The 27,266-nt window shown below is 51.1% G+C and overlaps 2 protein-coding genes across 5 annotated transcripts; both read right to left on the bottom strand.

Annotated features, from left to right (window-relative positions):
- Positions 1 to 92: 92 nt before the first annotated feature.
- LOC118179116 (cathepsin L1-like) lies at positions 93 to 5,312 on the bottom strand. Of its 3 annotated transcripts, XM_035348201.1 has the most exons (9): positions 4,584 to 5,312; positions 4,228 to 4,287; positions 2,162 to 2,279; positions 1,885 to 2,007; positions 1,586 to 1,735; positions 1,121 to 1,345; positions 863 to 1,031; positions 580 to 694; positions 196 to 337 (listed from the first exon to the last, which is right to left on the bottom strand). In XM_035348201.1, exons 3-9 carry the CDS (start codon positions 2,270 to 2,272, stop codon positions 238 to 240), a joined length of 993 nt encoding a protein of 330 aa, XP_035204092.1. In that variant the 5' UTR covers positions 2,273 to 2,279; positions 4,228 to 4,287; positions 4,584 to 5,312; the 3' UTR covers positions 196 to 237. The 3 variants fall into 3 exon arrangements, with proteins under 3 accessions (XP_035204090.1, XP_035204092.1, XP_035204091.1); XM_035348199.1 differs by lacking the exon at positions 4,228 to 4,287 and having other exon boundaries at positions 93 to 337; positions 2,162 to 2,275; XM_035348200.1 differs by having other exon boundaries at positions 4,228 to 5,312.
- A 153-nt stretch (positions 5,313 to 5,465) lies between these two features.
- On the bottom strand, positions 5,466 to 27,077 carry DPP9 (dipeptidyl peptidase 9). Of its 2 annotated transcripts, XM_035348198.1 has the most exons (22): positions 26,887 to 27,077; positions 24,747 to 24,834; positions 21,651 to 21,753; positions 21,500 to 21,554; positions 18,519 to 18,631; positions 17,285 to 17,458; positions 16,903 to 17,071; positions 16,629 to 16,742; positions 16,198 to 16,326; positions 15,652 to 15,713; positions 15,060 to 15,160; positions 13,397 to 13,574; positions 12,449 to 12,614; positions 12,268 to 12,347; positions 10,596 to 10,748; positions 10,260 to 10,395; positions 9,435 to 9,580; positions 8,702 to 8,848; positions 8,412 to 8,564; positions 7,689 to 7,831; positions 7,256 to 7,367; positions 5,466 to 6,802 (listed from the first exon to the last, which is right to left on the bottom strand). In XM_035348198.1, exons 2-22 carry the CDS (start codon positions 24,800 to 24,802, stop codon positions 6,710 to 6,712), a joined length of 2,583 nt encoding a protein of 860 aa, XP_035204089.1. In that variant the 5' UTR covers positions 24,803 to 24,834; positions 26,887 to 27,077; the 3' UTR covers positions 5,466 to 6,709. The 2 variants fall into 2 exon arrangements, with proteins under 2 accessions (XP_035204089.1, XP_035204088.1); XM_035348197.1 differs by having other exon boundaries at positions 21,500 to 21,753; positions 26,887 to 27,068.
- Between the last annotated feature and the right edge of the window lie 189 nt (positions 27,078 to 27,266).

The following is a 27,266-nucleotide window of genomic DNA, read 5'->3' as shown; positions in this document are numbered from 1 at the left end:
GCTTTCCCAGCAGGGAAAGAAAAGCACCAGCTGCATCAGCCATACTGCGGCTGCCAAAGCACACCTGGCCCCTTCTGCAGGCAACACAGTGATTAGCCATGACACTTTTAATTGCTCCTCCCCACGTACAAACAGAAGCCCCTTCAAGAAGTGACCAGCTCCGTCCCGGCAGCCAGGCAGGACAGGGACGCCTGGCGACGGCTGTCTTCTACCCCGCGATCCGGCCCAGGAGCCTGCTCACAGCAGAGGAAAGCTGGCCTGGCTGGCCACCCCGCAGTGGTTGTTGGCGCCCTTCAGCAGGCGGATGTATCCCTGCTCACCCCACACCTCCGACCAGCTGCAGGAAGAGGCAAAGAATGAGCACATCTGTGTTCCCACGCGGGGAAAACTGGCCCTGGCGAGGGAGGGCAAGCAGAGAGAGAGGACAGGAGCACAGGAGAGGCCCGTGGGATGGGGACGCTCCTGTCACATCCCCCCCGGCCTGGCTCTGAGCTCACGGAGGAGCCCCAGCAGGAAGGAAGGACGGGCCGTGCCCGGGGCTGAGAGGGGCAGCAGGTCTGGGGGCACCTCCACCCCTACCTATTCTTTAGGATCCAGTAGCTCACGTTCTTCCCGCCCTCCTGGCTGGTGCCATAGCCCACGGCCAACATCCCGTGGTTCACCCTCTGGCTGCAAAACATGCTGCTGAAGACACCTGGGAAGAGCAGAAATTAAGCAATTGCTTAATTTCCAGGCAAAAGCAGCGTGGCTGATCCTTTTCCCCTGGCCTGGGTGCCTTGTGTGTTACCCTAGGGGGCTCAGCAAGGTAACCCTGCCTCAGTTCACCCACCCACACTTTGACAGGCGAAGAGGAAGATGGTACCTGACTTGTAGAAGTGGAAGAAGAAACTACTGGCATCCACTGCCACAGACACAGGGCCCACAGTCGCCACCGCCTGCTCCAGCGCCGCCTCGCTGCCCTCGGCCACCAGCCAGATGGCAGAGCAGTTGGCCGCCCTGTCCTGGGGGTTGTATCTGCAGCTGGAGGTGTCCTGAGAGCGGGGAGAGAAGGGCACCGGGGCTGGGACCCACGGGTACGGCTCTGCCCGTGCCCCCCAGTCACCTGCCCCCTGCCCCTTACCGTGGCCAGGTAGGGGTAGATGTGCTCCGAGTTCAAGCCGCCGTTCTCACGCACGTACTGGAAGGCGCGGGTCATGTAGCCGCCGTGGCAGCCGTTGTTGCCCAGCTTCCGAGAGCAGTCGATGAGGTTCTGCTCGCTCAGCACCACCGGCTTCCCCGTCCGGTTGACGACGAGTCCCTCGAGGGCCCCCGTGGCGCTGAATGCCCAGCACGACCCGCAGTGCCCCTGGGCGAGACGGGGGGTGTCACAGCATCACCCAAAAAGCTGACGGAGAGGGACACCGTGCCCCCACGGTGCTGCTCTCCAGCTCCTTGTCTGCAGAACTGCGGTGGTCAAAACCAGGGGAGCTGCTCCTCTGGTTTACCCAGGGGATTTTCTGGTGCTTTGGAGGATGCAGCCTCCTGTTTCTGCTGCCCCTACTCTTGGCACCCATCACAGCCCTGGCCAGAGCCCCCCCGTGCCCACCTGGTTCTTCACAGGCGTCACGTAGCCCTTCGCCCGCCAGTCCACTTCTGCCGGCGTCTTCAGAGCTGCCGATGCCTGGAAGAGCAGCACCGGCTCCTCCTGCCGCGCCGGGGTGAAGCCGTTCAGGAGCTGGTTGAACTCCTCATCCATCTGCGGGTTGCACGCGTGTGTGAGCGGGGCTGCAGCCCGGGGAGCAGCCCAACGCCGGGGTCACCAGCACCCGGATGGGTGTCCCCGGCGCCTGGACCGAGCCCTGGGTGCCCTGCGGGGGAGGAGGTGCCGAGCACACCGGCAACTACCATGTCCCCGTAGTGGTTCATGGCCAGGCGGAACGTGTGCTGCCCCCGAGACTCCTCGCGGTTGTGCTGCTCGATGCGCCGCAGGTTCTTCTCCCAGACCTCCCTGCGGACAGCCTCAGCCTCCTGCCGAGGGGCAGAGCAGCCACGGGTCAGGAACATCCCCCCCAGGGGCACCAGAGGGGATGCGTTGGGTGCAGACCCCTCCAGAGCTGGCCCTGGCACGTGCACCGACGTTGGAGGAGAAGAGGGCCTGGCCCAGGGCCCCGTGCGCACCTACCCCCGTGTACTCCTTGGCGTAGAGGCTCTTCCAGCCTTCCCACGCCTCCTCCAGGGCAAGGTCCAGCGCGGCGGTGCAGCCCAGCAGGGCCAGCAGCAGCCCCAGGGCCATGGTCCCTAACTGGGGGGAACGAGAGCGGGCTCGGGGTGGTCCAGGGCAGAGCCCCACAGTCACCCCGTGGCTTGGGCCAGGCTGGAGCAGGACGAATCTTTCCAAGCCTGGATTAAAGGTGAGGGGGAGGCAGAGAAATGCAAACAAAGCGGTTGAGCCAGGGGAAGGCAAGAGGCACGTTTATTCCTTTGGCTGGAGCAGTCTTCGCGTGGACGCGCTGCTGTTTTGACAGGAGCTTTAGGAGGTCTTAGCTGTCCTTTTGGTGGTATTTATCTGTCCTTTTTAGGAGAGGAACGGACGGCTTTGCGAGAGACCAGAGCCCCTTCCTGCTCCCCGGATGGCAGAGCAAGGCAAGCGCAGACAAGAAGCAGCAAGAGGGGCAGAGATGGGAGCACCGGCGCTGCTCTGGGGCCAGGCTGGAGGTGTCCCCAGCTGCCACCACGCATCAGCCCCCCCTTCACCCACCAGCAAACCCTTTTTATTTGCAAAACCCCACTGATGCAGGGCTGCCCCACTTTTCTCTGCTATCCATCCCTTGCTCCAGCAGCATCCGCTCCGTGCCCAGCTGGTAGCTGCACCGCTGGCACCGAGCACACCTCCCTGCCTCTGCTAGGGGACTCAGCACCAAGCAGGATCCAGCCCCAGATGGAGCCGAGAAGGATTTGCTGCATGGGGATAGCTCCAGAAGGAGGTTTGTCTGATGGCTGGAGAGCTACAGAGCTCTGAGAGCTACACGAGCACCAGGGAGGGAGATGGCTGCAGTGCTTTTTGATAGGAACCGCAGCCACCTTTCCCCCGGCTGCAGCTTTTGCAGCCCCTTCGGCCTCCCCTTCCTCTCCATGGCCCACGGTTCAGCCTCTGAGCTCCAAGCTGGAGCAGCTCTGGGACTCGATGCAAAACAGAAGAGCCCAGTGGAGCAAGAGCTGCGGCTGCTGGGTCAGGCTGAGGCTGTTTTCACTTGAAAGCCAACAGAAATCTGCTTCAGCCTCCAAGCAAGAGGCTTGAGCTGGAACCAGAGATAAGGGCATTTTGTTTTTTTTTGCAGATGGGGAGGCAGAGGAGCAGCGGGGAGGAGCAGGAGCAGCGCACCGCAAGGATTACCCGGAGCAGGGCTGGGACCAGGAGCGAGCCCCGCTCCACGCCGATGACTGAAGCCTCGCATCTGTCCCAGCTCGAAGGCGGCACGCTGGAAGCCCGCGTGCTTTGCCAAAATCCCTCGGCGAGGATTTTCCACTATCGGTTTACACCCTTTCCTTTTTGCAACCGTACACACGCAGCCCTCCCCCGGCCCCCCGCCATCGCGGCCATTTGTCTTCCTCACGTCGCTGCCGCGCCGCCTTTGATAGACCCTGGTATTTGCGAGCAACTCCAGCAATCCCGCGGGTGCTGCTCTCCAGAGCCAGGCAGCACGCAGCAGGACCGCACGACCCTCGCAGCCACGAGCCATCCCTGCCCGAGACACGTCTCCTAACCCAAGGAGCAGTTTCCACTGACGTAGCTTTGAAAGAGCGAGAGCCAGCGTCGCACCTTCATTCCCCACCCTTGGGGAAGGGAGATGCTGGAAAGTTTTCCATTCGAGCATCGTTCAGGCTGACAGTGGCTTTCTGAGCTAATTTTGTAGCGCAAGCAGGGTGTTGGTTTTTTTTTTGTTTCAAAATAAGTCATCGAGAACATCTGCTCTCCTCCACATCCTATGCCTAAAAATAAAGCCCCACATGTTGGATTTTCACAGAAGTGCCTCCCTACAAACTCTCATGCTTGGTTCTTCTGTTCTTGAGGAAGAGCAATTTTTGCCCGGCTTCCCCAGCATCCATTACAATGCCCTGCGCTTCCTGCAGCCGTTACCGCTTGCTCTCACAGGAAATTAACTCAGCTTCAGCTCCAGCTGCACATTTTCTGTCCCAAAGAGGTACCTTGAACCTGGCTTAACCATGCCTCACACTCCAATTACCCTCCTCACAGGACAGCTGGGTGGAGGCCTCCTACATCATTTGTGTTTCAATCCCCGGCAGAGCCTGTTACATATTGAAAAGCTCGAGATTGTGGTAGGTGATTTCCCAGTTAATGCCTCTCAGGATCTCAATACCCAGAAGAAGGAAAACATCTCCTTTTTATGGCATCAAATAATCCTACAGCTTCAGAAGCATGCTTGGAGGATCAAAGGAGCTGACAGATTTGTAAACTCTTCGAGACAAGAGCATTTTAGGAGTGCATCGCAGACATTTTAAGAACACTTGCTCTTTTGGGACAGGAAAAAGCACTTGAGATTGAGACTGAAAAGAAGCAAGCCCTGCAAAATAAAGCTTCTTACCATGCACTGGCACCCACCCGGCTCTAAAGAAGGCAGGGACAAAGGGGAACAACTTTTCTCTCTGCAAGGGAGATTGCAATCTTCTCTCAAGGAAGCCTCAGAGACGTGCAACTTCCTCCATTACCTCCCCTTCCGCCCCTGCAACCTCAAAGCTGCTCAAACGCCACTGAAATGGGCCAAGTATCTGGGTCCAGGCATGAGAATGGGGCAATAAGCTCACAGCCACGTTCAGCAAACAAAATCCTCCAGCTGTGAAACGCTTTGCATTTAAAAGTGAAAGCCTCCAGCTTGCAACCTCAGGGCATTTAACAGCAGTTTAATTAATGTCTGATCCCCATTTAGAAAGGAAAACAGCAAGGCCAGGCTTTGGGAGCTTTACGCTCCACGGAAGGCGAGCAGAGGCAGGCCCCGGCACCTGCAACAAGCAGCTCCGTGCCCGGGGCCCACGTGTGTCCTAGCGTGGGATCAGAGCTGTGAGCGCTTGGAAGTCAGGCCAGGCCACCACCAAGCTGCAGAGCAGCTCCAGCCTCCCAAGAAGCCGGGGGGAGTCGGGGTGCGGGGGGAGGTACCTACCCCCACAGCTGAGGCAGGGATTTGCAAGCACAAGGTGTCTGACTCGCTCAAGGTCGTGCAGCGCCTTAATAGCGGAGCCAAGAACGGCCCAGGATTCCCAACTCTCCACCCTGCATCTTCAATTGCTAGATCATTTCTTCCCTTGAGGAACATCGGGGATTTAATATTCTCTCCACTGCTTGGCGCAGGAACCAAACAGAGCACTTTGCTTTTACCACAGGCGCAGCTTTGGCCATCGTGAACCAGATGGCATTTCCTCCCAAGCCCTCTCCAGCCCTCCAAAACCAGGTCCAGATGCCAGCCCGTGCCTCTCTTTCCAATATTTTAATGAGTCGCTACATCTTACACTCATAATTATAAAAGAATAAGAATCCATAAAAATATTTTCTTTTCATAATACGCACTTAAAATACTCCAGGGCAAGTCAACGTGGTTCATTTGGGTATTTTTTTTTTCTTCTTTTTGCCCCTGGCAGAACCCTTGGCTTGAGGGGGGTATGTGCTCCCCTGAGGTGCAATTGCTCAATCCCCCCCTCCCCAGAACTGCAGTTCCTGTTGACCAGGTCAATAAAAACCAGAAGAGAGCATTTGCTGAGTAGATGGGCAAGGGGAACAGTCACTGACCCGCAGAGAACTGAAGCACAGCCAATTTCAGTGCACATCTGAAAGCTCGGGGTATCAGGGAAGAAGAAAGTAGGACCAAGAGGCAGCACAGAGAAGGAGGAAGGATTTGCATAAATATCATCCATCTTGTGTTGCAAAAACCCAAATGCTGCTGTGATCTCTGGAGAGATGATCTCCGGTTGTAGCCAGCTGCTTCAGCTGCCGTGCTACCTGTTGGCACAACTCTGGTTGTGAGCGGCCATGAGAGAAAGGCATGAAAGGACGTTGTTAGCGACCCCAGCCACTTCCTCCATCTGCTCTGCAAAATTAAACAGAAAAATAGAAAAGACTAGTGTTGCATGCTTCTGTAGAGCTCTTCATATCCCCAGGGCTCCATGTTGGTGCAGCAGGGCCAGGACACAGCAGCAGCGATCAGCTCCCCTGGGGCTTCACAATAGGTAGTTCTCTCTTCCCTCCCACTCCTGGCTTAAGGCAGCTTGCTGATTCAGCTCCTCCGTTTCCAACACAGGCACTGAGTTCTTGCAGGTGAGAGTACAGGAACCGCAGAGGTGCAGTGGAAGGGAAAAGGACGGGGGAGAGAGAGATGGACATAAACCTCAGCCTTGGGAGACAGACCACTGTCCATTGATTCCCAGGATAGAGGGAGTAGCAGCAAAAAAAAAAAAAAAAGCATTAACAGCCAGGCTGGAGGAGAGGAACAGGATGAGCAGCTGAGCAGGGGCAGACCTCCAGCTTGGAAAGTGAAAGAAGGTGGCACTGTCCAAAGGGAAGGTGCTCTCCACCCTCCTCCCTCGTTCAGGGCGAGACACCCTGACATGGGCAATCAGCCATTTGTGCTCTGGGTTAGATGGCTGCCGAGGGAGGCAGGAGCGGCAGGGCACAGGAGGGGAAGGTGAGCTGTCAGTGTCCAGTTTGCAGAGGCTTGTGCTCTCAGAGGTATTCTTGTAGAAAGTGCAGCAGCGTGATTTCATAGTGCTCTCCTGACTCAGGGCACCGAATACTGTGTCTCTCATTGGGGTAGATCTGTGCAGAAGCAGAGACAGGACAATTAACCACGAGCAGCTCGTTCAGCACAGACAAGCCTCCCTCATATCAGCCCTCTTCCATAAGGGTGCCGGGGGGATTTAGAGCCCCAGCCTGCCTCCCTCATTGCCACCCCCCTCGACGAGGCAGCCACCTCTGCTGTCTCACACGGCTGGTGGCAGCGACAGTTCCAGCAGAGAAGGAAAGTTCCAGGCCTGAGGGCAAGAGCCCTGTTTGCAAGTGCTTTCAGACACAGGCCACGCCGGCCAGCAAGGAAGCAGCCACAGTGCCACCTCCCGGCCACCTCCTGGAGTCAAACGAATTTACTATCACCTACACTGCATCAATACGGGGAAGGAAGCATTTGCCTCCACCTTATTCCACTCCCAGGGCAGTGGGCTGAAAGCTTTCCAGATTTAACAGACCTTCCCACTTTACTCTTTTTCCCCCTACCTGCAGCTGGTAAGGTTTTCCAGCCCGGATTAGCTGTGATACCAGGAAATTGGTGTGAAAAAAGTGCACATTTTCATCCAAAAAGCCATGGAGGATCAGCAAACGATTTGGCCTGGAGATGGGAAGAGAGATAGGATGAGAATCCAAGCAAAAAGCTCTGCAGCGGGTCTGCACAAAGAGCTGCCAGCTGGCAAACCAAGACGGAGCAATGACCAGGCAGCAATCAGAAGAGCATAAGGCCAGGGACGAGGTCTTTAACCCCTCCCTGGCAAAGGGGGGCCGCAGGTACAACGCCTCAACTTGCTGCGGGAGGCAGCACCAACCACGTGAGTTAAAATTAAACCAGATCAGAACCCGTCCGTTCTTTCTGTAGTCAGCCGAGGTGCGGCCGGTAGCGGTTTCTTAGCAGATTGCACAACCCCCCCGTACTCACTCATTGGGAAGCTTTTCTACGTGTAATGCCACAGAGCCAGCCTCATAACCTTGCTGGTTGTTTTCTGGGATATCCATGTACCGCTCAGTATACCCGGTGTCATATGCCATCCAAACTGTGACAGGAGCACCTGCTATAGCAATCTGTCAAACAAATAGGTGGCAGGAGACAACTTTAATTATCAAGTGCTAAAGAGTTCGAGCACTTCAAGAGTTCCCTGTTTTCCTGATGAAGCATGAAAAAAACAGAACTGTCCAGAGCCTGTCACGTAGACCAGAATTCTTCCACAACAAACCCACATAAAACCCAGACTCCTCCTCATGCTATTTTTCTTATAATCAAAGTCAAATTCCAGCATACCAGCACTACAGGCTTCCCCCTTTTCAAGGCAGACATGCGGAAGGATCCAGAAACTGCTGGGGACTTGGGAAGGGCATAGGAATAGTGCATCAATTATCTGATCGGATGCTAGGCTAAGTCCTCCACTGACAGCCACTGGGGCATGAGCCCATCCCAGACACCCCATCCTCTTCAGGTCTCAGTGCGACCTGCGAGCAGAATGCAGGTCTACAGGCAGGAGCTCCAGGCAGGCAGGACTGAGGGACGTTTTTACCTCTCCATCAAAATTATCAAGCAAAAAAAAAGCCAACACTAGATGGCAAGAGTTAGATAAGCTAAGAAAACCAGGAGTCCCAAGATGACACCCCCCATGTCTAGACTCACCTTGAAGACATTGGGTTTACAGATTAGACCCATGAGGGAGAGAAAACCCCCGTATGACCAGCCATGTATGGCTACCCGACTCAAGTCGATGAACCCGTATTTTTCTGCTACATAATGTAAACCTTCCACCTGGTCCTCTATCTCCACCTGGCCCTAAAAGGCAAGAAGGAAGCTCAAGTTAGCGACTTTCTAAACCTAAGGGACCAAAAAGGCATGACCAACGCTCAAGCCATTCAGCCAGACAACCTTAGAAAGAACAAATGAGCAAAGATTCGTTAAAAAAATGTTACCATTTGGTTTTTCAGGGCCCCTTCAAACTTGAGTCCTCGCTGGCACGAACCCCTTCCATCAATTACTACCACAGCATAGCCTAGAGACGCTAGCGTGTTTAGCCGTAAGTACTTGATTCCTTTGAAAGAGTTATTCACCAGCTGCACCTGCAGAAGGAGGTTAGAAAAGTTTCAGAGTCAAGCAGCTGCCTTCCTCTGTCTGTCTCACTAGGTAGCATCCTGAGCTGGACAGCAGGCACTAACTGAGCTATCGCAGCCACACAAATCAAGATTATATGCTGGAAAAATCATCTGAGGTTTGAGGCAAAAGTCAGAAGAAACATCCAAAGTCCTGATGGTAAAATCAGGAAGTCATCTAGGTTGGAAAAGACCTTTGAGATCATCCAGTCCAACCATAAACCTGATCTACCGAGTCCCATCACTAAACTGTGTCTCTTAGTGCCATGTCCACGCATCTCTTAAATACCTCCAGGGATGGGGAGGCCACCACTTCCCTGGGCAGCCCACTCCAATGCTCAGCCACCCTCTCCATGAAGAAATTCCTCCTAACATCCAGTGTAAACCTCCCCGGTGGAACTTGAGGCTGTTTCTTTGTCCTATCACCTGTCACCCAAGAAAACAGCAACACCATCCTCACGGCAAACTCCTTTCAGTGACCGAGCTACACTGAGCTGTGCCCTGGAGAGCGATCCCACGGCCAACACCAGCAGCCAGCCACCTGGATTATTATTACCTGAGGGCCTCCGTACACAAAGAGCACCGTGGGATGCTTCTTCCCAGGCTGGACATCGTGAGGTTTGTACACCATTCCATAGAGCTCCACATCTGACTGAGTGCGGAAGTGAAAGATCTCAGGTGGGATGTAATCCGGGGGACAACCTGCAGGAGGAAGTTCACACGCAGTGCAGTAACTGACAGCAGGCTCTGCCTCCCACCTAGCCTGAAGAAGCTTATTCTGTTCCAACTTGACCTAAAGTCACGACTCCTTCAATACCCAAACCGTACCAAGACTTATCAATGCCTTTCAGAGGATCCTCTCACTGGAAACAAACAGCCTGTACGTGCCTGCACAGGGCAATAAGCCACGTATGCAGTACAAGGATCGCCCGTGAACATGTCAGCTGAGAATCCTCAGACCAGGCATGCCGTGCCGTAATAGCAAGATGTGGAAAGAACACAAATGGGTCAAACGGAGAAAGCATTTGCAGAAAAGGTTTGGGTACTGCTGTGGGTTGTGTCTAAGCCTTTAAAGGCTACAGCCTTGAAATGAGCTAGCCATGACATCCCAGATACTTGCCACTCTTCAGACAAAGCATAAAGAAACACCTAAAATCATAGATAATCCTGCACCACTGCTTTCACTCAAAGCATGCAATAGTAACGTCCTGAAAGCCCGTATACTGTTTCCTTGATGAGCAATCCACTACAGATACCACCCCCGCATTTCCCCATAAATGGAAGTTACTTCAGCCACTTCCTTCTCCACCACCTTTGGCTACCATCAGTAGGAAGAGTATCACAGACGTAACCCAGCACGGACACCTTCTACAGAACTTACTGGCTGCCTCCATCATGCTGGCCCAAAACTTGGGCTGCTTGTGGAGCGGGTCATCATCCGAGCCACTGAGCTTGTAGACATGCACGCAAGGCGGAGTGCTCACGCTGCTGTAGTGGCTGATGAACATGTCAAAATTCTATAGAGGAGAGAGAGAAGAGTTAGGGGAGCAAGGTCTTTCATCTCCTACATCCACTCTCCACGCAGTTCCCAGACAAAAGCTCCCACATCTCAGGCAACCAAGACAAAGGAACGGTCAGTAGGCGTTACTGGTCGTGACTCGATACGTTCCCTGTCAGCCAGGAGACAAGGGCACCTCGTAGCTAAGGAACAACCAACCTGGCTCATAGAGCAGCTGTGGGAGAAGCCCGGTGTGGTAAGCCGCACAATTTCTCCCGGAGACTCATAACTGACTACGTAGAGATGGTGCTCCAGTGGGGTGTCCTTTGTGCCTTGGAAATACACCAGCTTCGTAGCCTCATTGACCCAGATCTAGGTGGAGAAGAGAGGGCTCAGTGACAGGAGGATGACAACTACTGCTCCCTTACCAGTTCAAACTGTCTGTCCCCAGGCAGAGCCAGCTTAAAACACAGACCACGACAGACTGCTTCCAGCATTAGGAACAGCACCCGTTTATAAGACAGGCTTCAGACCACGCGTGCAACGCTGATGGGGAACCGCAAATATTCCAAGGTAATGAAAGGAGGTCACCCAGCTTTTCTGAGAAACTTACAGCATTTGCTTATTAAAGAGCTTAAAAAGCTGGGCCCTGTTCACTGTAGCTTAAACCAGAAGATTCTGTGCTTAAAAATGCTGTCTTCCCATAATAAGTCTGCGCTGTAAAGATATATGTGTATTTTTTCCAGCAACTGTGATAATGAATTCCCATCTGTGGAAGGATCCGTCTAATAGCCCTAACAGTACCAAAATTCAACTCACATTAGAATACATTTTTAAAATAAAGCAGTTTCTAAAAACCACCTGGCCAGCCAGGAATAGAAATGACAGCTTTTAAATACTGCATTGATCCAGCAACAGTAACTGAACTGTTTTCCACCTTGCAGTTTCCAAATGCTGAAGCCCAAGTGCTATTTCTAGCTAACACACAGTTTGAAGAGCACTGTGGACAGCACAGGGAAGAAATACCCAACCCAATTGGCCAGGAAAGCCGGGCAGAGTCCTGTGGAGCAACAAATGCATCAAAATAATTGCTGCTAACACAATTTTAGCCATAGCACATGAAGGGAAGAGCTGTGGCCAAAATCAACAGCATGTACAGTGAGAATCCACATGGGGAGGGACAGCAGGTTAATTGCAGATTGAGGAAAAGCAGCAGAAACCAATCATATGAAGCCGTAGGCCTGTTAAAAAGCGCGAAGTGGAAATCCAGATTAATTGGAAATGAACAGACAAGGTCTTTATTTTGACAGAAATCACCTGGGAGCATTAAAGATCAGACTCAAAGTTAATTCCTGAAGCAAAATGGAACTAGGTTCTACAAGATTAATAAAAATTCCTTTCTGGCTATTCTGCAACCGATAACAGATACAGTTCCTTCATATTCTAAATTGCTTTATACTCCCCAGCTGCCTTCTTCCTAAAGGGATCAGCTGGAGACCAAGAGTTCATTCTAAGCACTAGGACATATCCCCAACTCACAAGTACTCATTGGGGTTTAAATGCTTCAGCAAAGACAGCAAGCCCAAGCCCAAGCCCCTCCACAAAATAGTTGTTACTGTTGAGCCTCAGACTTGTGCCCTTTTTTATGGCCTGACTCACTCGTGGGATTTACTTAAGGAGCAACCTGAAGCCTGATTAAAAAGGCAATTAGTTCAACATGCACTGGGCTACAGCCCTTCTGGGGAAAGCACAGGCAGCAATAAAAAAAGAGAAAGAAAGCGAAGCTTAAGTAGTTCTAGCTGGTCCCAGGAGTAACAGAGGGCATAAGCCAGGGCTGAGCAGACAATGCAGAACTGCAACACTGCAAGAGAAAAATGAAAACAACCACTACCTTCGATCCATGCCTTGCCAGCACCTCCCATTCCCCACCGGTCAGGGCAATCTCTTCTTTTATAGGACATTTGAAGTCATCTAAAAGAAAGGACGTGAAAATAAATTATCATCTTCCCTAAGAGATAATACAAGCAAAGGGAGAACACAAAGCTGACGCACTGACAAAGCGCGGCTCTTACCCTCGTTATGGACATATGGCTGCACCCAGTCATAGCTGCCTTGCTTGAGGACTGCTGTGACTCTGTACAGGTGACAGAAACCTGTTTTGCATTCGTTGGCTCGGATAAAGCAGAGTTCTTCCTCCTCTCCCTCCGGTTGGATGAAAGGATAGAAGATATCGTGAACCTGTCACACAAGGCAAGGGGGCCATGAGTGATTTCTATTGACACACCAACGATACAGCCAAGGCAGTCAGTGCTAAACTCCCATGCTTTCACAGGAAAGGAGCTGGCATGAAGGAAAATATCTCAGATGAACTGCTAGGAGGAAGATGCCATTCCACACTTTGCTGGTATCGCAACAAGTTTGTGCCCATGTGGAAGACCGTGTGCTCTGGGCTCTTCATGCCTACCACAGAAAGCAGCACCAGTCATCCCTCTGAGCTAGACATCTCAGCTAAGTAAGTCCCACAAGGTGGTTGCCATTCCAGCATCTTAGGAATGCCACACCACGAACTTCAGGTCTCTTTGCCACATCGCCACCAAGATGCTTAATCTTAGAGACTGAAGTTTATTCCCTGTCCCATCACCTACTTAAATATGTTAAAATTCCACAGATTAAGCTCATGCCTCAAGAAGCCACTTAATCTTCTGCTAAAATACCCCTGAGAGAATGGCACTGTTATGTCTAAGGGCCGGTATCCAAAGTGTCCGTGTTCACTGAGAATGCTTGCAAGAGCTAAATGAATAGTTCCAGCCGTGAGATGGCAGGATTCTCACCTCTTCCAGTGCTGAGTGCACAATAGTCTCTCACGGTTTTATCAGACTCCCTAAGCTAACACGAAATCTGGCAGCAAAGCAGTCTGCTGGAGCACGGACTAAAACCAAACATGCAGCAAACATAAAAATGGTTAACTGCAGGGGAGGAAGGGGCTGCCTGTGCCCTCCTCCCCGCCCTGAGCTTCTTACATTTATCCACACATCAGTGGTTTCTTCATAGATCACAAATGGCTGGACATTTTCTGGCACAGTTTTGGCAAGTTGAGCACGCTGCTCCTCATTTTCTGGGACTGGAATAAAGAGTGCTGGAGGCAGAAGGATAAGCTGCAGCCGCTGCTGAGGTCTGTCTAGGAACATAGCCCAGGCACTGGTGAAAGAAGGTGGAGATTAAGTGTCAGTACCACAGAATAGATGGCCCTCTGTAACACATGCAACCCTTTTTCCCCCCACTGGCAGGAAGGATTTGGGCACTTGAATGCAAAGCTTTTCCCATCATCGCTGCTTTCTAATCTCCTGGAAGCTTTGCCAACAAACACGTATTTGCCAGACATCTCTGGTATTTCACAGGGGTATCGTTCAGACAAGATGTCTGACAGATTTGCCAGTGTCTATTCCAAGGGACCAGTTAACAGAACCACGGCTCCAGAACGTAACTCTTCCTTGGACAGCCCCTCTGTCAGGGAGCACTATTTCCCTTCTGGCGAGTTCCTCAAGTAAAGAGGAGCTAAAGTGATTCGTTTGTAGCTTCCCTGTTGCACGCTGCACTAGCAGGGAAAGGCACAGACCTAAGACAACTGCCAAGTGAAGGAGTCGCTTCAGTCTCAGCCTTGTTCCTCTCCAAGGAGAGTCATTTGAAGTGGTGCTGCACTGCAGGCCTCTCAACATGACAGATGGCAAGCCACTGCTGCATAGTGCGGCTACCCCAAGGCCTGGAAGTGCATCAAGGGAAGTTTCATCATTAAGACAGACTTTCAGAAGAGCCAGTTACCCCTAGCACCTCAGCGGCTGTGGATTTCACGAACTGATGTGTTCAACACATCTAGATAAGCTCTGGCGCAGAACACAAGAGCCACCTATGGGATTGCCTTCTGTAAAGCTGTATGAATTTAGTTTCCAGAGCAGAGTTATTAATGATGAGTTATAGAATGCAATTTTCAGAGACAGTTAAGTCACCTTAACTCGATCCGGACAGAAACTAGTTAAGAGTAAAGCAAGCTTTAAAGCTCTTAATTATTTTCCCTCAAAAATTCAAAACCAACCAGACTGGTGTGAATTCTGTAAGTACTTCAGGCAACGCTGTGCAGCACAAGACTATCGCGTTGCATTCTGAGGCACCGCGAGCTACGGGAGTACACTGGTCACAGAGCAGTCCTTCCTCCACATATGCATTGCACGAAGGACATAGCAGCACACAACCTGCCCACTCTCCCATGATATATTTGGCATTTTTCACAAACTGGACCAACAATCAACAATGCGACTGCTTAAAGTACGTTCTCACTTTCATCAGGAAGCGTGCTGGAGATGTTTAACACTGGTACAACTCGAAAGAATTCCCTGGGACTGCTCGCTTGTCATTTCCCTTTGTGGTTGTAGCTCTGCCTTAAAACCTACAGCTCGTCACCCTGGTCCACATCTGATTATTTCCCACTTTTAGGATGTTAAGACATTGAAGAAGCCAAATTCTCTTGTGCCATTTATGACACTCATGGCTTTAAAAACAGGTCATGATTACATTACAAAGCTGGCTACAACACAGTACAATGTATGGCTACAACACAATCATGAAGGCCTGGAACAGTTCAGCCAGGGAAGCCTTTGGGAGCATAGTTTAGAAGAAAAACTTATGTACTATTTGCCATCTCGGGTCCATCCAGCTCGGGCAATGTACTCCACAGTCGGGAACAATGCAGCAAATGGTTGCACCAGCTCCTTGTCCTGAGCACACACGATCTGCAGCAAAAGGAAGGTTCAGTATCAAATCAGACTGCTACCAGAGCTGCTCACATGGAAGCTCAGTGGAATGGGAGAATAAGGAAGTTGTAACTATTGGTTTCAGAAAGGGCAAAGCCAGGAGAAGGAAGCCTTTCTACAAATGGCAAGAAGAGAAAAGAAAAACAAGTTTTAAAGCACCACGAGTTTGGCATTCAGCCACAGAGAAGGATACTATCATGGAATGAAGCCCGGGATTAGATCCAGCTTCAACCCTCCAAGCTCTACCGTTGACAGTGTGGTCTATCAGGCTAATTCTACTTCTCACTTTCCTCTCCTAGCTGCCTCTCAAACAGAATGATACTCTTCGAAACACATTAGAGAATCAGGTGTTACAAGAGGATGAAAACAAATGCTAACACTATTTAGGCTTCCCTAGTGACCTTCTCTTAATTCTAAGGAGCTTCAGAAGCAGTCAACCCTCCTGAGCAATAACCCATCGTGCGACTTACCTTACCCTTGCTGTCCGTTTTAAATTCTGCCAGTTTTAATGTAATCTTGGGGTTTTTGCTGCCTGCAAAAAGGAGTCAGAACACCAAGATGAGCTATAGTTATATCCAGTACAGCTTCTGGATAAGAACCAAGTCTGGTCCCTACTGAAATGGCTGTAAGCCAGTACACGAATAAGAAATGATGAGCGTGAGCAAACACCGCTGTCATCACAAGAGGTATTTTGGGTAGAGGAAAAGTTTGCCTTCGCCTTGCTTAGGTGGATGCATGTGTTCTCAGGAGAAAGGATTCAAAATATATTCCAGAACATGCCATCAGATATATTTTGTTTTCTCAACAATCCTTTCATCTGAGCTGAACTCTAAATCCCATTCCCTTCTGCAGTACACTTTGGGCTTGGAGACTCAATTAGGCCTCAACGTTTACAACCAGCTTCTAAATCCTGGTTAGGACTCAGATTAATTATGCAATGTTTATAGCACAAGTTCCACTACTTCAGCCAGCAGGAGCCAAGAGTTGCATTAGCAGCCCCATGGTGCTTCACTTACCTGTCCTGGGGTACCGATAGGAGTCGGTTTTCCTCTCCTCCAAGGCAGGTGAAGGAACATGAATTATCTCCACCTCTGACTCATCTACTTCCTCATACAAGATCCTCAGTGTTTTTAAATCCTCTGAACCTAAGAAGAGATAGCAGGCATGTATGCTGCCGTGTTTTCCAACTGTTTCTGACTTGCCTGGAGCACTGGGGTGGTACGCTCTGGTGCAACAGCTTTGTACGTCTCTTGTAGAGCCACAACTCCCAGTGACTACCTGCAAATGCTCCTCAGTGCATAGTTATACCCCCTCAGTGTTTTGTTCCTCTTGGCAGCCTCTCCAGAAACAGATCAAACCAAGGCCAAAGGAAAGCCATGCTCAAAGTATTATTCAAAGCAGAGGCCAGCAGCAGTTGTGGTGTCAGAACTTGATAAGCAGAACTGACCTTCCGTGGAAGCTGTCGGACACCACCAATAGCCTGTGAACCGATCAAACTCCTCCTGAATGACAAAAGTGGCTACACCAGCAGACTTGGGGTCATCAAGAACATTGGATAAACCTGGACAGGAAACAAAGAACAGAGTGCTTTTACATCTCCTTGGAAAAACTGATCCAGAAGAAGAATGTACTTGTAAGAAATAAGCCGTGAAGACACGAGCTTTTTCATCCCAATTTTTTGTCAGAATTTTCTTTTGAATCTGGCAAGAAGGACCAGTTACCTTTATGGCAATACGTCATTCGCTTCTCCTCTCCTGTCTCAATATTTGCTACCCACAGATCATTGTTATTAATAAATGAAAAGAAGGCAGGGTCAGCAGGGCAAATCTTGGGATCCATTCGTGGCCCTGTGCACTGAGTCTTGATCTCCAGAGGTTTCATCGGAGACACCTACGGCAACAGAAACACAGAGAGCTCTGTACCAAATCATCTTCCAGCTTCACACTAAAAGACTTGAAGCTATGGATATAGCAGAGCCCACAAAATGAGGACAAATGTAGTCCTGACAGGACACAAGAGAAATTATCATAACCAGACACGTGCAATAACCAAAAGCGTTACGTCTGTTTCAGATGCCATTCATAAAACCAGTAACAGACTCACCATGAAACCATTCTTGCCCCCATCTCGACAATGGAAGAGGCTGTTGCTGGCCTGGAAGAGGAATAGGCCGCTTTCACTGTGGAAATCATAAGACGTTATACCAAAGACACCAAGTCGCTTGCGCTCTCTCAAGAGTTCTTCTTCTCTAGAATACATTCCATGATGAGGGGTTGCCTAGTATTGAAAGAAAAAAAGAAAATCTGAAACAATCTGCAAGGAGAGAAACTTCCGCAAAGGAAGAATGCTTTTAAACTGGCACCAGGTAGTCTGTGAAAGCCCTAAATAGAACTCACCAACCCCAAACAGTCAGCAGTCTTATCACACAGGTCCAAAACCACTGTACCCTAGGCTACAGGTGTGGCCCAGGAAGAATAAACCAACTGCAAGCCCCAAAGTTCCCTCTACACGAGAGAGGGATTGCCAATCCATCATTTCTGCAGATGGTACTTCAGGATGAACTGAGGACAGCTGCACTTGCTCTGCTTATGCAAATCAGATGTAACCAATTAGCCTAATGACGCTATCTACAGCCCTTCACAAACAGTTTCCATGTCAGAGACTGCACACAAAAGCTCTTCCAGGGATCTTGAATTACCCTGAAGGGGACTAGCAATCCCAATGGGGTCAAGACAGCTAAATTCTTTTCCAATAGGAACCTGTTCAGAATGGAAGGGAGACCAACACCCTCGGCTCCTTTGCTCATCAAAACCGTGAGTGACAGAGGACACTACGATACCGTGATCAGAAAGGGGAAGATTCACCCTTTCAGGTTCTCTTGCATCCAGTACAGAGCAGAAGGAGCAGTTTAATTCAACTTTCCTGACCTCCTTAAAAGCAGAGTAGATAACTTGCATTCCAGCAAGCGCATTAATAAGCGTCTTAAGAGCCCAGTTAAGGCACACGGAGGAAAGGTGCAGTGTCCTGATAGCTTGTAATTTGAGGCAGCCCACATGCTAGCTTACAGAGACCTCTTTGCTAGCTCAGCCCTTTGCCTGCCACATCAGCTGCAGTTTCACACTCGCTGTCAGCTCCATGGCACACACAGGTGACTATCTTGTATTATGAAATAAAGTAATTATCAGTACCACATTCCTCCGAGTACCAATCTGTGTCTTACCAACTGCCACGCTGTTCCTTCCACTGGTCAGCAGAGCAGCACTCACCAGACCAGCCCCACAACGTCAGCCAACTTTCCCAAGAACCATCAACCCAGACTCCTCACGCTTCTACTTACCTGAAAGTGATCCAGCATCTGTTTCCACGACAAGAGTAGCAAGGCCTCCTTCCGTACCTTTTTGGGAATTTCTGAATAAAGAAGGGAATTCTCTCGGCTACCATATGGCATTCCTATTGAGGACAAAAGCATCATCCCGTTTAAGATTAGTTAATCTAAATTACAGAAGGTGATCTGTGGGTGCCCCATCCCTGGCAGTGCCCAGGGCCAAGCTGGATGGGGCTGGGGGCAGGGGTTGTACCCACGGCTGGGGTGGGACGGGGTGGGCTTTGAGGTCCCTTCCTACCCAAACCAGTCTATGATTCCATAACTGAGGAGTCTGGTGAGTCCAGAGGTTTTTACCAGCTGTCGTTTCCAAGCAACTCTCAGTTCAGTCATGGAATACTAACTCATTAGCTTTAAACAGAAACTTCTCTAGGCAAGATTTAATGCTAACCAACCTCTTCAGAGCTGGTTACATCCATTTTTCCTCTCTCTGGATTGTTCAACCCACGCCCTAGATCCACTCTGAAAAAAAACCACTCCCTGAATGGGTGACTCAACATTACTCTCCACATTTCTCAGCCAGAAATTTGCTACAGGGACCTCATTCAGGCCAACACGCCAGGCTGCGAGAGGGAAAGAAAAAACTTGGAAGCTCTAGAGAGCCCATTCAGATGTAAAACAGCGTTCTACATAGTCAAAAGACCTTGTCATTTTACATAAGCTTTTGATTACGGTCAAATCATATAAGCTACTGGCCCTCATCCAACTTCCAAAACAACCGAGAAAACATAGAATACCCTGAAACTGATTTTGGCAGTTTCAACAGAATCAAAGACCATGAACTTGCCCTCCGTGTTTGCTGTAGAGATTCCCCAGATCAGAATTTAACACAGGAAACATGCCCTGGTACTATCTGCTCTGCACGGAACAGAAAGATTTCTGAGCCTGTTAACCCAGCAGTGCAGTTACTTAAAATTAAAACTGAAATATTAATAAGTGCTCAGGAAGCAAAGCAATATGTGAGCATATAATCCTCAGAGATACAGAAACACCAAAGTGCTGAGCATGTGGTGTTTAATATAAGCAGCATCTGCCACGATACAACAGAGAAGTCTACGGGGACAGCCCAGGAATGATTTAAGATGCCCAAACTGAGCAAACTGCAGATAGGAACGAATTACCGTATGTACAGATTTGACACACGTGTGACTGTGACCTGGACTTCATTCCTCCTCGTTATATTAGTACTTTCTACAGTGACCTCAGACTGACTACAATCCATTAGCATCTTCAGGAAAATGTCGCCCTCCTCCCCAAAAAACGTAACAACTGCCCCCCAGTGAAGGAATTATTCAATCCCTACAGTAAAGTCCTTCAGAAGTCTTCACCCTACTCCAACACAGAGCCACTAACAGCATTCACGTAAAATTCTGAAAGCGTTACCTATTGTTGGGACAGTAATAGCATGGTGGTGTTAAGTAAGAACCACTGAAATGGGTTCTGAGCATTTAACACATTGCGTGTGGCAGGCAGCTCCGGGGATGCTTGGCATGGTAAGAAGAAGAAGGATCGACACTTCCACTTCCTAAGGAATGCCTGAGAAATGGACCTCAGTCTGACCCAGCAGGTACTGATCTTAAATGCTGGGTCAATGTGCTCTATGCCCTCTGCATTTTCTTAGGGAAGAAGACACTGGAAAGACATTGGCTTAACTTCTTCCCTAGTTCTGGCTGCTGTGAAACCCATGGGGAACGCTGACCAGCCTGGAGCTGCCCTGGTTGCCATTTTACACAACAGAAGAACATTAAAAATAGACTAAATTAGCCACTCAAAACACCTTAATTCTTCAGTCATCTAGATCAAAAACTGTATCAAAGTCAACGTGGCTTTGAAAAACATTCAGTTTTAAATTAAGTCTCGCTGCTCAGACTCAACAAGAAAAACGTGCTAACTCTGGAAACTGCCCTTTACAGGGGCACCTGTGTACTGGGAACGTTCGAGGGACTCTAACAAATCAAGGCACTGACACACAGGAGCTGCTTGATGAAACAACTCAGTCCCTTGAATCCAGCATCCTACGACCTACAGCGACCTACGCTCAACAACAATAAAAAAAGAGAAAAAAGCAGGGTCACTTCAGGAAAGCGATCAGCTACATGGAGCTGTGCATGGGGCGGTTTCTTCACTGGCCTAGTAAAGATCAGCTCATGCCCCAAAGCATAACAAACCCTTTATAGTCTATAAAGCTTCCCACGTTCCTAACCACAGAATTATCCAGTTACTGAAATCCAACCACTCTGTCACTAATTACACTGTAGCTCCAACTCTTAACGACGGACCTGTACAACACAATATTCTGCTGTCTTTCAATCCTACCGTAAGGAAGGAAGTATTTCTCTCCAAATACCAATATTGCTCATTCCTACCACTCCTTTTTCTTCTCCTGCTTTCCAAAGGATTACTACAAAGCAGTACTTAATAAAGCAGGGGGAAAACAAGCTGCTGCTGCGTCCCCCCAAAACACCTAGAACTTTTAACATACATTTAGTAATTTAGTAATCCAAGGAACTGACAGGGAGGTTCTTGGGAAGTCAGCCTGGTTTATCTACCAAGTAAATCCCTAAGTCACAGAGGCACAAGACAGTCCTGAGCTTGAGAACATCCCTTCCCTTAGCCCATCACTGGCCTGGGTTACCAAGCAGACCCTGCGTTCCTACCTCTGTCACTAGGTAGGCTGACTAGCCAACACTTCCCTTTTTTGCTAAGCAACCTGCCTCCAAGCAGAAAACCTGTCGTTAGAGCGCTCGTCTGGCACTGCAGAGCTCTCTGCTCAGTTCCAGGCTTTGCGATAGATTCGAGTGTGCAATCTTGAGCACTGTTACTTCATCCCAGTTCCCCTATCTCAATCAGGGAGGCTTCCCATCCTTCGCTCCCCTGTTTAGATTGGATGCTGTCCCACACCATATTCACGCCCGGCGTCTGGCATGCTGGCTTACCCAGGTAATAAAGACGATGAGAGTGCGGGCTGGACTCTTCTGTTTTCCGGACAAACTGGAAATCATGGGGAGCTTTGTTCACTATCATGCCCGAATACTTCCTGCTGCTGTGAATAATGTCACGCAGCCCATCCCAAGAATGCTTTTGCACCTGGAATTGGGAAGGCACATCCTCCATTTCGACCACTTCAGAGCTGTCTGATAGCGCGTCCACTGCAGTCATCTTCTCTTCCCCTTCAGAACTAGACAAAAAACTGAGGGAGGAGTTGAGGGAGAGAATTAAGCCATAAAATCAAGCAGGCACACTTTTGTTGCTTCGAGAAAGCTCTAAGCGCGTAACAAACATCATAGAAGAGGCACTTCTTAAACTACAGAGCCAGGATTCAATGACCCAAAGGCTCCGTTTTAAACAAACATCACTGTATTAAAAGGAAAAGTCCATCTCCTATCTCATACCCAGTCCTGTAAGCGAAGATACTAAGCTCAAAAGGCTCGCTTCCAGAACTAGTTCTAAAAGTAAGCTGCTAAAGAATGCCCAAGCAGCAGATTGTGGTGCAGAAAACAATTCATCAGCTTGACTCGAAGAAAAACAACCCCAGGAATTTGGGTGGGTAAATCATCAAAGCTATGTCCGATGGTAAAGGCATACAAACTTCTGTCCTGGAAGACCACACAAGTGAAGCCCCCTTCCTGCCCTGAAGGCAAGCCTGCTCAGGCTTAAAACTCTGTAAGCGCTACGCAGAGCAGCTCACTTACCTGAAGAGCTCCTGCGGCCAAGAACGATGACAAAACAGGAAGAAACTGTGTAATTGACTTTGCTGGCTGCAAGAAGACAGCAGTAACAGACCCCTGTCATATCCTGCAAAGTGTGGCATGCATTCCTCGTACGTTTCCAACCTAGCAGTTATTGAATTAGAGTCTACCAAAAACGCCTCCACATGCAGCTACAGCAAATGTTAATTTGAGGAGAGGTGGACTGACTGACTTGCCCAAGGTCAGTGATGTAATCTACTACAAAGCAGGAATGAGCCCGGGACTAGGGAAACCAGTTTGTCACCCCATTTGAGAAGCTGGATTTCCCTGCACAGGAACGTTGTAGTTGTTTTGGGGGGTGTCTGGAAGAATTTCAGAACTTCAGTTTACTGCAAAAAAAAAAAAAACCAGGGCTAGAGAAGTTTGCTGCACGGAGACAGAATTGCTACCTCTGACACATCATCAAGATGGCAAACCCGTGACTAAGGGTAATACCAGAAAAATGGCCTCGTTCTCAGCAGCCTCAAGGTTTACATTTTTCAGATGAGGTATTTCTTGAACGCTGCTTGTCATCTGGGACAGCTGCCTGCGTTCTGACAGGAGAGCAGCTTCTGAGATGTAGCCGTCATCCTTAAGTATTAAGCAGGGATTACACATGAACCAAACCCTGAAGACTCCAGCCTCAGGAAGATGCACAAGCTCTTTCCCAGTGCATAAAACCAGGGAAAAGGAGAATGGTTATTTATACCACAAGACATTCACTCATGCCCGTTTTATGCCATGAGTATTTTTTGAGAACCCCGAGCGTTCCTGGAGGATTCCCAACCAGCTTACACCTCCTAACAAACTTCCTAAAAGGAAGTTCTCACCCAGTTTAGCGCTTCAGCCAGTTACTGGAGGAGGTGAGCAAACCTAAACCAAAGCACATCTTGACTTCCTTAAACTACAGGCCCACAGTACAAGGGCTGCAGTCCTACCTTCAAATTGTTCAGTCACTAAATTGTACAAAATATGTGACTAGTAATGGAACAAGAAAAAGCTGCTGAACTCAGTCTGGAGGTACTCCTGGTACCTACTGCCCGGGAATAAAAAACCCTAAACAATCCACAGCTTGAAAACGAATGAAGAATTTTCCAATCAAAGTCAGGCAGGAAGCCCAAAACCACAAAAGAGAACGTGACGGGATGTTCTGAGACTGTGCGAGTGTCTACAGCCTCAAATCTCTCCGCTGCCTCTATACCCAGGGTTCCATTACAGCAACTCAAAGCACATCTGAAGGGGGAAGCGTTGCCTATCAAAAACACACGACAAGAAGACCGCGAAAACCCCTCGGCTGGGTACGATTCTCTCAACTCAATCCCAGTGCAGGTCAAGTCAGTCGATCAAAATAATCTGGCTTTGGCTCCAGATACTTGACCCCGAGGTCACTCTCTCCCAGCTGGTGAAACCTTCTCCTCAGCCAGCCTGCCTGCTCACGAGGGAAAGCTGCACTTTTAAGGTCTCCAAGCAGCCAGCTCCTGCTCACTGCACAAACGTACCGCTGGTCGCTGCCCCAAACCGAAGAGGAGGTCAGGATCCCTTCCAAACCCTCTTTCCATGATTTTATGATCCGCTAGGGAAGTGAAAGGCACAACTTTGAGCTTGGTATTATTATAGTCTGGGTGATCTTGACGTACAACGGCGGGATAAGAAGAGTATCCATCCTAACCTGTAGGCAAATGACATGGAAGCGATGGAAAATGCCACCACGATAGCTGGAGCGCTGCAGGGTCTCCTAAAACTGAGGTCCTACCACAACACGGGGTAAAATGAACAACCAATTGCTTCCTCCATTGCTACAGCCACCTCTCGGATGAGATATAACAAGCATTGGCAGCACCACGCATGGCGGAGCGTGAGGAGTTGAAATTGCAGAGTGAATTTTGGGATGAAATTATTCAGAGGGGATTTTGACCACGACACTACTTTTAACAACTTCATTCTTAAGCAGTCTCAAAGCTTCCACATCAACACAGCACCCGTGAGATTTACACCTCCCTGGAAGACTGCCCTTCGAGACCTCGTGCTGGGGCACTGATCTGGATGATTCTCGATGCTGCAGAAGCACGGCCGACCCCACCTCCCCGAGCATCCAGCTGTCCCTTGGGGGTCTCCAAGCTCACTCACCCCGTTTGCTCCGCCGTGCCCGGCGAGGTTGGACGCGTCAGGCATACACCCAGCAACTGCTCTTTCGGCGGGAGCACGCTAGCGCGAGGACATCGAGCAAGTGCAGGTAGGACAGCAGGGGACATCCGGACAGGGAAAAAATGTGAAGCCTGGTACTGGGAGCCCGTGAAGCAAGTTACCTTCCTGAGTCACTTCCTGAGCCCCAGATCCTGACACAGAGCTCCCCAGGCAAAATGATACGCAGGGGATTTTTCAGAAGCCTCGTTTAGTCCAAGAGGAGCACGAAGCAGGGTGAAGAAAAGCCCTGGGAGTTAACTGGGCAACTTACCTCCTCCAACTTCCTGCAGTCTCGTTTTCCAGACGAACCCTCTTTATCTTCTGCATTAACTACTCAGCGAGCTGGGCAGGACAGGAAACTAGGAAGGAAGATGAAAAAAAAAACAAACTTCATATAGCTGCAGCTTCCCCTGTCAGAGGAATCCAGCCGTACGAAAGCATCCTCCGTAGGTCACACATCCAACTGAGGGCAGAGGCACAGCCAAAGTCCCTGCTTTGTGCTTTGCCGCTCAAATCTGTTCGCCAGCACGTGCTGGACAGCAACAACCCGGACAGAACTGGGGGATTTCTTCACCTGAACAACGAGAAACAGCGAACCCTAGGGCCTGCCTCTTTCCTTCCTAAAAAAATCGTATTAAAATCTGAGAAACCTCAACAGCAGCCCTTTCATTCCTCTCCCCGAATCCTGAAACTTGAAGTAGCAGCGCTGAGAATACCGAAAAGAGAAGTGTGATCCCTGCACTGACTCACAGGAGTCACACAAAGGCCAGGAGCCAGGCAGAGGGGCAGCAGCAGCTCCTCTGCTGCCCGCATCCCAGTCCCCCCCCGGGGTATAAAACCCAGATTTGTCTTCCAAGCCACGCTGCTTCCCTCTGCCTTCAGCCCAATGCCACGGAAGGAATCCGGCTCACCGCACAAGCCCATTTTCTAAGGCAGCACCACCTTCAGCACCTCTGCGCCCGAGCAGACCGAGGTACAAAGATCTGTGTCTCTTCGGGAGAGCTCTGAATCACGGACACGCCCGAGACCTGTCACTGCCTTCTGCCGAGGCCCCCGGCCTGCCCAAACAGCCCCTTCTCCAACAGGACCGCTCTCACGGAGCATCAGAGGAAACCAAGCGTCGCAAGAAAAAAAAGCATCAGCGGCCAAGTTCCTAAAGTGCAGAGGAGAACAAAGAGGGGCTGAGGAACGGCATCCGATAATTTCAGGGCAATCTTCGACGCGAGCACAAACGGCCCCGGGAGCGGTGCTGAGGAATGCTGAGTAACCCGGGCTGATCGCCCAGCTGACCCCGCTTCGAGCAGGGGCTTGGAGGCAGTTCCCGAGGTCCCTTTTAATCTCAGCTCTTCTGAGATGTGAATGATTCAGAAGAACACCTCATCCTACCCACCACGGGTCACACATTTCACTGAGGAAAGGAACAATAACGTCCTCCGACGATAAGCGCAGGGAAAGGAGACCGAACAGAACAGGCGTGAGAGGTCAGCAACCGGCGTGAGTCGTGCCAAGGGGACCCTGAGGGGCCTGCAGGTGCCTTCGGGATGAGCCACAGCCCTGCAGCGGCCACCCAGACCCTACAAACGTGGCCCTGTCACGGCTGGAAGCGTTCAGAGCTCCTTCTCCTGAAAGGAAAGCACGTGGGGGTGGAATAAATCGGGGAGGGGGACACAACGTGACAGGGAGAAGGTTTGGGGAAGGCTGCCAGCTGCTGGAGCCCGGGGGGCTTGGGGCAGGAGGCGCTGCCAGCTCCTGGTCTTTTGGGGGTAAGGAAGAAGGGGAATGGGAAGGATCAGTGCCCTCCCTGCCTACGGGCAGCGAGGGGAGAGCCCCCCCGGGCACAGGGCATGCTCCTGGCGGGGGGGACACCCCCATCACCCCCCCTTCCTGGAGGGAATCCTTTGGAGGGTATTGGGGGTAAGCTGGGGGGGAAGAAACAAGGCATGGAGGGCAGGAGAGGGTGTAAGACATAGGGGATAAACAGACACCCCAAAACAACCCCCCCGGGGGCAAAAAAACCACCCCGGCCCCCCCCGGGCCCCCCCGCAAGGGGGGGGGGGGGGGACACGACACAAACTCCCACCTTTAAGGTAAGGGGAGCCAGGACCCAGAGTCTGAGGGGGTGGGCAAGTTATTGGGGAGTGGGGGGCAAGTTACGGGGGGGTGGGCAAGTTATTGGCGGGGAGAGGGGCAAGTTATTGGGGGAGACAAATTATGGGGAGGGGGGCAAGTTATGGGGGAACGGAAGGGGGGGGGCAGACGGCCACCCCAACTCCCCCTAGGTCAAGCTCTCCCCCACAGGAGCGCGGCCTGCCCCTACCGGAGGCCTGTTGGGGGGGGGGGAGGGGAGGGGGGAAAGCCGGAGCCGAGGCTGAGAGGGGTGAGGCCGCCCCCCCCCCGCCCCCGTTACTCACCCCGGGGCTCGGCGACCTCCCCCTGGCGGTGGGGACTTGGGGGGGGAGGGGGAGGCGGCGGCGGCTCCGTCAGTCCCGGTCCATGTCCCGGCCGCGGGGCAGCCCCGGAAGCGGGGCGGGGAGAGGGGGAAGGGGCCGGGGGGGGACCCGGGGGGAGGGAGGGCGGGCGGGCGGGCGGCGGCCTCCGCTGCGCGACCTTTGGCCCGGCGGCGGAAGTGAGCCCCGCGCGCGCGCGTGCGCGGGGCGGGGGCGCGGCGGGAGCGCGCAGGGAGGAGGGAGGGGCCGGGGAGGGGCCACCGTGAGGGGAGCCGGGGGGGGGGGGAAGAGGGAGGGAGGAACCTTACGGTTTAGTGAGGGGGACAGGGGGGAGTAACACACCG

The sequence above is a fragment of the Oxyura jamaicensis genome, chromosome 28 (genome assembly GCF_011077185.1).
Source record: "Oxyura jamaicensis isolate SHBP4307 breed ruddy duck chromosome 28, BPBGC_Ojam_1.0, whole genome shotgun sequence".
NCBI classification, from domain to species: domain Eukaryota; kingdom Metazoa; phylum Chordata; class Aves; order Anseriformes; family Anatidae; genus Oxyura; species Oxyura jamaicensis.
Note: the sequence above shows the minus strand (reverse complement) of the source record. Positions and strands in the feature narration are given on the sequence as shown.